Genomic DNA, 9,711 nt, shown 5'->3' with positions numbered 1-9,711 from the left:
GCAACCGGTGCCCGGCGGAGACACTTGGCTTCAGGTGCTCCTGTCGCCGCCTTCCCTTTGCCTTCGAAGGTAAAGCCAATTATTTTAAAAACGACGCCCTACTACAACAAAGCCTCCCCTGCCCAAGAGGGCAGTCCAACCCCACATGGGGAGGCGAATCTCCCGGGGCTGCAGCGCAGGATCAGCCCAGCTCAGGAGAAGTGCCCAGCCACCATCTCTGCCTGGCGCCGGGCAGAGTGTGAAGAGCTTCTCCTGGGGCGCCCAGTGCAGCTGACAGGCGGGCCCTCCTTCCCGGCAGCAGAGCTTTCACCAAGGCAGAGAGCGCCTCCCCGCCAGGCCCTCTGCTCATCCCACCAAGGTTGCGCCAGAGCCATGCGGGCTGGGCAGAGCCAGGAAAGTGAGCCATGGGTGTGCGCCCGCCTGCCAAGCAAAAGAGCCGGGCAGACCTGAGCTTGGCTTCCTTCCCAAGTCCCTCCAGCGTGAACCCGAAGGTGCCACCGGGAGAGGCTGCCCGAGGCAGTGATAGCGCCCACCCATCTGCGGACAGGGAGACAAGGTGATGGCAGCGCTGCTTCCCTGGCCATCGGAGAGAGCCCGAAGCCCCTCGTCCTTTCCACCCCTTGCCCAGCCCGTCCCCGTCCCCACGCATCTCCAAATGCCCCCGCAGCTCCAAACGCTGCAATGGAACGGGCATCAGGCAGAGGTGCTGACTCGGCAGGGCTCAGCTCGGAGAACGCGGCGCAGGCAGTCTCCTTGCCTCCCTGTCCACGGATGGGTGGGTGCTATCACTGCCTCGGGCAGCCTCTCCTGGTGGCCCCTTCGGGTTTGGGCTGGAGGGACTTGGGAAGTAAGCCAAGCTTGGGTCGGCCCAGCTCTTTCACTTGGCAGTGGGCACGCACCCATGGCTCGCTTTCCCAGCTCTGCCCAGCCCGCATGGCTCTGGTACAGTCCTGGTGGGATGAGCGAAGGGCCCAGCAGGGAGGCACTCACTGCGTTGGCGAGAGCTAAGCTGCCGGGAAGGAGGGCCCGCCTGTCAGCTGTGCTGGGTGCCCCAGGAGAAGCTCTTCGCGCTCTGCATGGCGCCAGGCAGGGATGGTGGCTGGGTGCTTCTCCCAAGGTGGGCCGATCCTGCGCTGCGGCCCCGGGAGATTCGCCTCCCCACGTGGGGTTGGGCTGCCCTCTCGGGCAGGGGAGGCTTTGTTGTAGTGGCAGCAAGGGAGAAGGGAAAACAATGGTGGCGGAAGGTCTCCCGATACGAAGTGCCCCACCAATGCAGGCAGCACCATATCCAGGTATGCAACAAAAGTACTTCCTAACGGCAAGCCCCCCACCCCATTTTGCATGTTTAATATAGGTCTTGATTTGGGGGGGAGGGGCTTAATTTGATTTTATGCCAATAAAACATGCTGGGCCTTCCTATTGGTGGAGGCCGTATTCTTGGAGAAACACGGTATGCTTAGTAAGAATATCTCTGGTTTTCACTCTTTGTTGTTTGATCATTTCCTCTATCCACCTTCTTATCCTTATCCAACATTTTTTTTTTGCTACTGGGCATGTCCACCACGTATGATAGTATGTTCCTTGAGTCGGTTTACATATCCAGCATTCCGATGAACTATTCGGAATGCTGCCATTCCGAAGGGGAGTGAGGATGCTTCCTGCTTGAGACTTATATACCGCTTTATAGTGCTTCACAGCCCTCTCTAAGCAGTTTGACAGAGTCAGCCTCTGGCCCCCAAACAATTTGGGTCCTCGTTAAATTAGTAATTAAATTAAATAAACACAGTCATTAACACGAATCTGGTTTCCCCCCATTGATGTCACTTGTTGGAAGGTCACAAAAAAAGGTAGGGACACTGTATCCGTCGTAAATATGAGTCTGTTGTCAGGCATCTGAATGTAAATCCCCTGACCATGGAGATCCTGCAATGGTCATTAAGTGTGAAAAATGGTCGTAAGCAGAGGTGGGATTCAGCAATTCTGGAGAACCGGTAGTGGAAATTTTGAGTAGTTCGGAGAGCCGTCCAATCCCACCTCTGACTGGCCCCGCCAACCCCATCTCTTCTCTGCCTCCCATCGAGTCCTAGCTGATCCGCTGGGTCTCCTTTGGTTGCCCTGCACAGGAGAACAGAGCTGGAAAGCAGGCAGTGGGGTGGGGAGGAAATGTAGATTTTGCAGTATCCTTCCCCTGCCACGCCCACCAAGCCACACCACCAAACCACGCCCACAGAACCAGTAGTAAAAAAAAAAATGAATCCCACCACTGGTCATAAGTCACTTTTTTCTGTGCCGTTCTAGCGTCAAACTGTCACTAAGCAAACTGTTGTAAGCCAAGAACTACCTGTATTGAAAACAGGATTTTATTTCCCCAAATTAACAGTGTAACAGCTCTCACCCTAATACCGAGGTCTCTTTTTATTATTAAAGACAAGAATAGAAAAGGCAGGATACTTCCACCTTTCAACAGCAGGTCTTCTGTAAGAAGGTGAGGACTTTTGATTCCCCATTTAAAATGTGATTTCCCCTTTAGCAGCTAGTCTGTTTATCACCAGGGTGCCCCCAAACCAAAGTTTATTTATTTATTTTGTCTTTCCAGGCAACAGTTGAAAGGTGTTTTCGGTGAAATGCCAAAATACCGAGAGATCCTTCGGTGTTTAGGGCAATATATCACCCCATTTCGGTTTCCTTTTCCGCTTCCAATTCTTCACTGGGTTTTCTTGGGTGGCTTGTAAACTACCAAGAAATAAAGCGAAGCGAAGCCAAAGAGCAGCGTTTGAATGAACCACAAAAGCTGCGTCTTGCTGTCCGTGATGCCTTTCTTACTGTGAGGAAAAAAAAAAGAGAGGCGCATGACAGTGGTAGTTATTGAGTTGGGAAAATAGCTCAAGCTTAAATAAAGACGTGTGATCTTGGGCACGTATTTCCGCGATCAGAAAAACAAGCTACGCTAACCTCCTTCCTGATTCTTCACAGCGTGGGACCTAATTCCCAGTTACAAAAACCTCTTTTGGATCTGCATATAAATCTGGAGGACCTTCAGTTCTTTTCCTTATTCTTCTTATTCTGCACTGAAAATTGCACGGATGGTGTTACCTAGTCTGGTGATGGAACGTCTGCAAGAAAACCACCAAACTCAGAACTAAGGACCTGATGATGTTACCTAGGTTTGGTTAATGAAACGTCTGCAAGAAAATCACCAAGGACCCCCAACAGTCATCGGCTTCTTCTGCTCCTTCTTGTATAACCCAACTTCTTACCCTGCTTATGTTTTCAGATTAAATTCCTTTGCATTAATTATTGGTAAGCATGCAACCTGCAGAAAAATCAACTGAGATATGAATGTGTTTTTGTGCAACGAGAACATCCTGAGTTGGGCCAGTAATTGCTTCTGCGGGCTCAGATAAAGGATGGGAAAGAAATGAAGTGCAAGATGAATATAACGTGCCAAAAGAGGGTTGTGAAATCCCACAAAGGTATCTGCCGTATTTGGCACACTCCACCTTCTATTGAGTAAGAGGTCTCCTCCAAGGGAACTTGTTAGGCAGGTCAACTGAGATCAGCTACCTGTGGTTTCATCTCCACACAATCTCCATGTAACACTGAGCAATTTAAGTCTTTAAGTAACCATATTTTGTTTACAGATCCAAGCTTGCAATGAAAGTACAAGTCGTTGTCCACTTACAGCAGTTTCAACAGCACTGACCTGGGGCCATTCTTTACGTTTACGAAAACTGTTGCACCACCTGATTAAAACTCATATCCCAGGCCGCTGACTCACATTTATGATGGTTGCAGTGTCCCAGGGTCACGTGGTCGCCTTTTGCCCTTCTGTCTGCCAAGCCAAGCCAAAGGGGAAGCCAGATTCACTTAACAACGGTGTTACTAACTGAGCCACCGCAGTGATTCCCTCAGCAACCACGGCATAAAGTTTGTGGAAAGGGGACAAGCCTCACTTAACAACGGTCTCGCTTAGCCACAGAAATTTTGGACTCAATTGGGGTCGTAAGTCGAGGACTGATGTGTACTGGAGTGGAAAATCGTATTATTTCTGAATATTTCCCACACGTCTATTCCACAATTAATGTGGGAGTCCTTCCTGCAACCTTTTAGATGTGGGAGGCAGTTGTCCCTATCTTAGACACCAAACTGGACAGACCCAGACTCCAACGGATAGTTAGGACTGCACAAAACACAACTGCAGCCAGCCTGCCTTCCATTGAGGACCTGCATCCTGCACGAGTCAAAAAGAGGGCTGTGAAAATATCTACAGACCCCTCACATCCCAGACATAAACTATTTCAATTCCTTCCCTCAAAACGACATTATAGAGCCCTGCACACCAGAACAACTAGACACAAGGACAGTTTTTTCCCCCCTTGCTAAACAATGAATTCCTACAACACGGTCTTACACCCTGGGACGTCAAACCACCTAGTAAGGCTGTATTAGCCATTATCCTTCTTATCTTTTCATCTTTCCTCTTGTCTAATTCCTTAGCTTCTTATGACAACTTTGTTGTTTGTTATCTCATGATTTATGTTTATTTAGTATTCTATGATTACCACTGAGCATTATGTCTTATAGATTTATGACTGAATTTTATGATTATGATCATGATTTATCACTTCTTCCTTCCTACACTGAGAACTTCTGTACTGGAGACAAATTCCTTATGCGTCCAATCACGCCTGATCAATAAAGAATATTCTATTCTATTCTATTCTATTCTATTCTATTCTATTCTATTCCATTCCATTCCATTCCATTCCATTCCATTCCATTTTGCATTCTATTCAATTCAATTCAATTCAATTCTATCCTTATTCCATATTCTATTCTATTCTTATTCCATATTCCATTCCATTATTTCTATTCTATTTCCATTTTATTCGACTTGGCTCGACTCTATTCTCTATTCTGCATCCTATTCTGTTCTGTTTTATATTCTATTCTGTTCACAAAGAGTATTTCTAGAAGTAGAAAACTACCGTACCAACCCAACTCAAAGTGTGTCGCCTTCAACTCCTGAAGAAGTTAGAAGAACTTACTTGCATAACCAGATACTTAAACACGCTTCTCCGACATGAATTAACCAAGCCACCGCATATCTGTAATTAAGAAAAACAGCATCAGGGTTGCCAAGAATAAATTAGTTGTCAGTTCAGAAAAGGAAAAAGGTGAAACTCTCCATTGTGTCTCAATCACCCATAGGGTTATACAGTAATTTTTATTTTTTTTAAAAAAAGGGTACCAGAGGGTTTTCCAACAACACTTTGAAAAACAACTTTTCCTGGATTTGTCCAGCATCAGGGACGGATAGTCTCGTTTTAAGACAGTATGAAAAGTGTATGCGTGTTCATCCCTCTTAATCTTTCTCCTCCAAATTCAAATTATTGCCCTGCTAGTTGTTATAGTTGTGTAGTGAAATATGTCTGTGAGAAGTTCCCAGCTGCTCTGGAAGCAATATTTGTTTTTTTAAAACCAATTCTTAAAGCCAAAACATACTGGGAGTTGAGTTCTACCCTAGGTTATCTTTTCATTGCATTCTCCACCACATAGAATAACCCCTTTGATGGAGTCAACCACTGTTGGGTGATGGGTTACCCCAGATTCTAAATCTACACTCACTTGGCAAGTATATTTTTCCCCCATCTTCCCCAGAAGTCTTCCACAGAAGCATTCTTAAGATGGAAGCTTTTCTAAGTTTGATTCCTCAACTTTGAATGTCTCTAACTCCTACGATGACCAGAAACTGGTCTTGCTTCTCTGGGAGGTTGAATGAGTCTGCATTTGCCCAGGTTCTAGATTTCTTTTGTCTTCTGATCTCATTTGACTTTGGAATTTGCCTTGTTATTTGGCCTCAGGTCATTGAAAAAGTGTAGCCAACCGGGGGCATCAGTTAAGGAAAGGAAGGAAAGGGCTGAGAAGAAAGAAGGCCTGAAGGGGAGTAGATGGAAAAAGGAAGAGAAGGAGAAATATGTGTCCCAGGTTGTCCTGTAAAACCTCTCTGGGATCTGTCCACATTTGATGGAACTCAGAAAACCATTCTGAGTTTTGTTTCTCATGACTTCCAAAACAGGATGTTTGGTCATAGAAATATATTTCTATGTCCTGTGTTGGGATGGCTTGACCTCGAAACGTCATTCTGGTGGGGAAAAATCTTGGATTTCCATCATTCCCCATAATCCTAGACTTTACAAAACTAGGTTTCAAAACCCAGAAGTCAAGGCACTGCTAAGAATTCTGAGAGTTGCAACAAACACCTCTGGAAGTTGGGAAACACCACCTCAAATGGATCAGAGCCCAGCCTTCTCTTGGCAAAGGTAACCGGTTTTCCCATTTCATTGCATTGCTGCCTGTCAAGCATGTGTTAAATTCCAGTTAAGTTGATCTCTTGCTCATATCTATAGACAAGAATCTGGTCAACTAAGATCAGTGTTAAATTGGTATTCGATAAGACTGAACAGAATTCAAGAGGACTGGACACAGATCATTATTTGTGGAAATGTAATGATTCCAGGCTGATAACTCTCTTGACTCTGCCTTCGGGCTCTGTCTGTCCTATACCATCCTCCTAAAAACATTGTTTTCCGCAGCAAGAGAAGCTGTCTGAAGATGCATATTACTTTTGTAATGTCTGTCCGTTTCCCAACCATCTGGAAACCAACTTTCCCACATGTCCACATAAACATCTGGCTTGGTTATGAGCCATGGTGGTGCAGTGGCTAAAATGCAGTATTGCAGGCAAACTCTGCCCACAGCCTGAAGTTCGATCCTGACTGACTTGAGGTTGACTCAGGCTTCCATCCTTCTGAGGTTGGCAAACTGCTTAGAGAGGACTGTTAGGCACTGTGAAGCAGTATATAAGTCTAAGGGCTATATGGCTATTGAATCAGCCTTCCATCCTTCTGCGGTCAGTAAAATAAGAACCCAGATTGTTGGGAAAATTATTATTTTTGTAAACCGCTTAGAGAGGGCTGTAATACACTATGAAGCAGGATATAAGTCTAAGGGCTATCGTTATTGTTATTGACTCAGCCTTCCATCCTTCCAAGGTGGGTAAAATGAGGACCCAGATTGTTGGGAGCAAGAGGCTGATTCTGTAAAACCGCTTAGAGAGGGCTGGAAAGCACTATAAAGTGGTATATAAGTCTAAGGGCTATTGCTATCTTCCTTCTTTCCTTCCTTCCTTCCTTCCTTCCTTCCTTCCTTCCTCTTAAAGGTTGACTCAGCCTTCCATCCTTCTGAGGTGGGTAAGATGAGGACCCAGATTGTCGCAGGCAAGAGGCTGTCTCTCAAAACCGCTTAGAGAGGGCTGGAAAGCACTTGTGAAGCGGTATATAAGTCTAAGGGCTATTGCTGTTGCTAAGAGCTAAATAGCCCCTGCAAGGGAAGTGGGTCCCCAAGTGTTGAAGTCAACTTACCCTCCACGGAAAACAGTTCTGTGGTTCTCCTGCAGATATCTTGTGAATCTTCCTAATGGACCAAGACTGTCATAGGGGATTATTAAAGGTGCCAAGACAGCACACTGAAAAGGGAAAAGAAGAAGGCCCATTTTATAAGCATCACTCAAGCTTCTCAACGAAGCGTTCCAACTTTCACACCGGTTGCCTTTTCAATCCCCTTCTCACCTTCACAACCAAATTTTACAGAGTGCTAAGACAATGAGGTTCTGCTGTTATTATGTTTTTCCGTAACCTGTAACATAAACCAACCCCCAAAAATGGGTGGGGGGGGGGAAGACATGGGTTATAAAATGTGCACCTGTAAAATGTGCACACTTGTCGCTTGTATCTTCACGATTTAAATGGTTTACTTCGTAACCTAGTATGATTTATGTAATTGCTTATTTGGTAGCCTATAACTATCACTAAATGTTGTAGCTGATGTTTTATGGTGAATGTATTTTTAGCTTGGGGTTTTGTTGTTTGGGGGAGGAAATCCCTGTCTCCCCGCCCCCACCCAGAAGTAGCAGGTGGGGACAGGAGGGCAAAGGGTTTGGGGCACCCTTCTCAAAGGATGTTGCACCTGGCTCACCTGTCTCCCTGGCTTCCACCCTGGCTTCTATCTCCCTCTCCCTCCCTCACTCCCCTCTCTCTCTTCTTCCCCCCTTCTCTTTCTGTCTCTTTCTGTCTCTCTCTCTCTCTCTTCTTTCTCTTTTCCTCTTTTTTCTCTCTCTCTCCCTCCCCCTTCTCATTCTCTCTCTCTCTTTTTGCTCTTCTCTCTTTTCTCTTTCTGTCTCTCCCCCTCTCTCTCGGTCTCTTTTCTGTCTTCTCTCTTTTCTCTTTCTATCTCTCCCCCTCTCTCTCGGTCTCTTTTCTGTCTTCTCTCTTTTCTCTTTCTGTCTCTGTCTGTCTCTTTCTTTCTTTTTTCCTTTTTCTCCCTCTCTCCCTCCCCCTTCTCTTTCTGTCTCTCTCTCTTTTTGCTCTTCTCTCTTTTCTCTTTCTATCTCTCCCTCTCTCTCTGACTCTTTTGTCTTCTCTCTTTTCGCTTTCTGTCTCTGTCTGCCTCTCTCTTCCTTCTTTTTCTCTCTCTCCCTCTCTCCCTCCCCCCTTCTCTTTCTGTCTCTCTCTCTCTCTTTGTTCTTCTCTCTTTTCTCTTTCTATCTCTCCCTCTCTGTGTCTCTCTTTTCTCCCTCTCTGTGTCTCTCTTTTCTCTCTTTCTGTCTCTCTCTTTTCTCCCTCTCCCTCTCTCTCTCTCTGTTTCCCCTCCTTACCCCGTAGTAGAGCATCGCGCCCGCGATCACCGCCACGAAAAACGGCCGGCTCCTTCGGAAGTAGGTGGCCGGGTTTTGAGACCGAGCGGCGGACGCCGAGCGGGATGCCATTCTCCTCCGGGTTGGCTCTGCTCACGGCTGCCCGAGTCACGGAAGAAGAAGAGCCTTTGCCAGGCCGGCCCCGAGGAGGAGCCGCTCCGAGCTCCGCCTTGGCCTCCGCGGAATGGCAGAGCCGGGTCGGGCGAGGACGGGTGGCGGGCGCGCCGGCGGGCTGGTTCTGCGGGGGGCGATTGCGGCTTCTTTGGCGGCAGTCCGGAGGATGCTGAGCGCGGCGCGGGTTGCTGCGCCTTTTCTCTCCGGAGAGGGCTTTGGGGGGGAGGAAGCGTCCCTCTTTTTATTTTTCTATGAAATGGGAGAAGTTTCTTTTATTTATCTTATATGTACCCATTTCATGTATTCATAACTATGTATACACTTATACTTATTATCTTGTAAACAATTGACAAATCAAATCAAATAAATAAATAAATACATACATACATACATACATACATACATACATACATACAAAACCACTCGGGTGCTTAAGGCTCCCTGGCGAGGCAACCAACTTCCCAAGGACCTCGACTGTGTATCAGAATGGTCAATCAAATGGCAACTTCAAATCTCAACAAACAAATGCTCTGTCTTACATATTGGCAAAAAAAATATTAGAAAATAAAATACAGGCTGAATAGTCAAGACTTTGTTGATGATCCAAACCCTGCCAAGGATCTTGGAGTACTCATCTCTAATGACCTAAGTGCTAGAGCCCACTGTAACTACATAGCCAAAAAGGCACTAAAAGTTGTTAACCTAATCCTACGTAGCTTTTTCTCTGGTAATATTTAGCGTTATTATTAACCCTAGGCAATTGGAATATTGACATTATGGTGGAAACATGAATAATTCTTAAAAATATTAAATAATAGTGTTTAGGGATTATAAATACAAGG

General features: G+C 46.2%; 1 protein-coding gene across 1 annotated transcript; it reads right to left on the bottom strand.

The window, feature by feature from the left end:
• Positions 1 to 2,338: 2,338 nt before the first annotated feature.
• Positions 2,339 to 9,106, bottom strand: TMEM254 (transmembrane protein 254). The gene is made up of 4 exons (XM_026711046.2): positions 8,717 to 9,106; positions 7,425 to 7,528; positions 5,049 to 5,108; positions 2,339 to 2,822 (listed from the first exon to the last, which is right to left on the bottom strand). The coding sequence occupies exons 1-4, from the start codon at positions 8,825 to 8,827 to the stop codon at positions 2,705 to 2,707; spliced, it is 393 nt and encodes a 130-aa protein (XP_026566831.1). The 5' UTR covers positions 8,828 to 9,106; the 3' UTR covers positions 2,339 to 2,704.
• Between the last annotated feature and the right edge of the window lie 605 nt (positions 9,107 to 9,711).

Source organism: Pseudonaja textilis, chromosome 4 (assembly GCF_049901715.1).
Source record: "Pseudonaja textilis isolate UNSWEBS1 chromosome 4, rPseTex1.2, whole genome shotgun sequence".
Taxonomy (NCBI): Eukaryota; Metazoa; Chordata; class Lepidosauria; order Squamata; family Elapidae; genus Pseudonaja; species Pseudonaja textilis.
Note: the sequence above shows the minus strand (reverse complement) of the source record. Positions and strands in the feature narration are given on the sequence as shown.

Excerpts from the sequence above, each read along its gene's own strand:
- TMEM254 (XM_026711046.2), bottom strand. The coding sequence starts at position 8,827 with ATGGCATCCCGCTCGGCGTCCGCCGCTCGGTCTCAAAACCCGGCCACC. Across the intron at positions 7,529-8,716 it reads GCGCGATGCTCTACTACGGG|TGTGCTGTCTTGGCACCTTT; the intron begins GTAAGGAGGGGA and ends TTCCCTTTTCAG. Across the intron at positions 5,109-7,424 it reads AGAACTGTTTTCCGTGGAGG|ATATGCGGTGGCTTGGTTAA; the intron begins GTAAGTTGACTT and ends TCTTAATTACAG.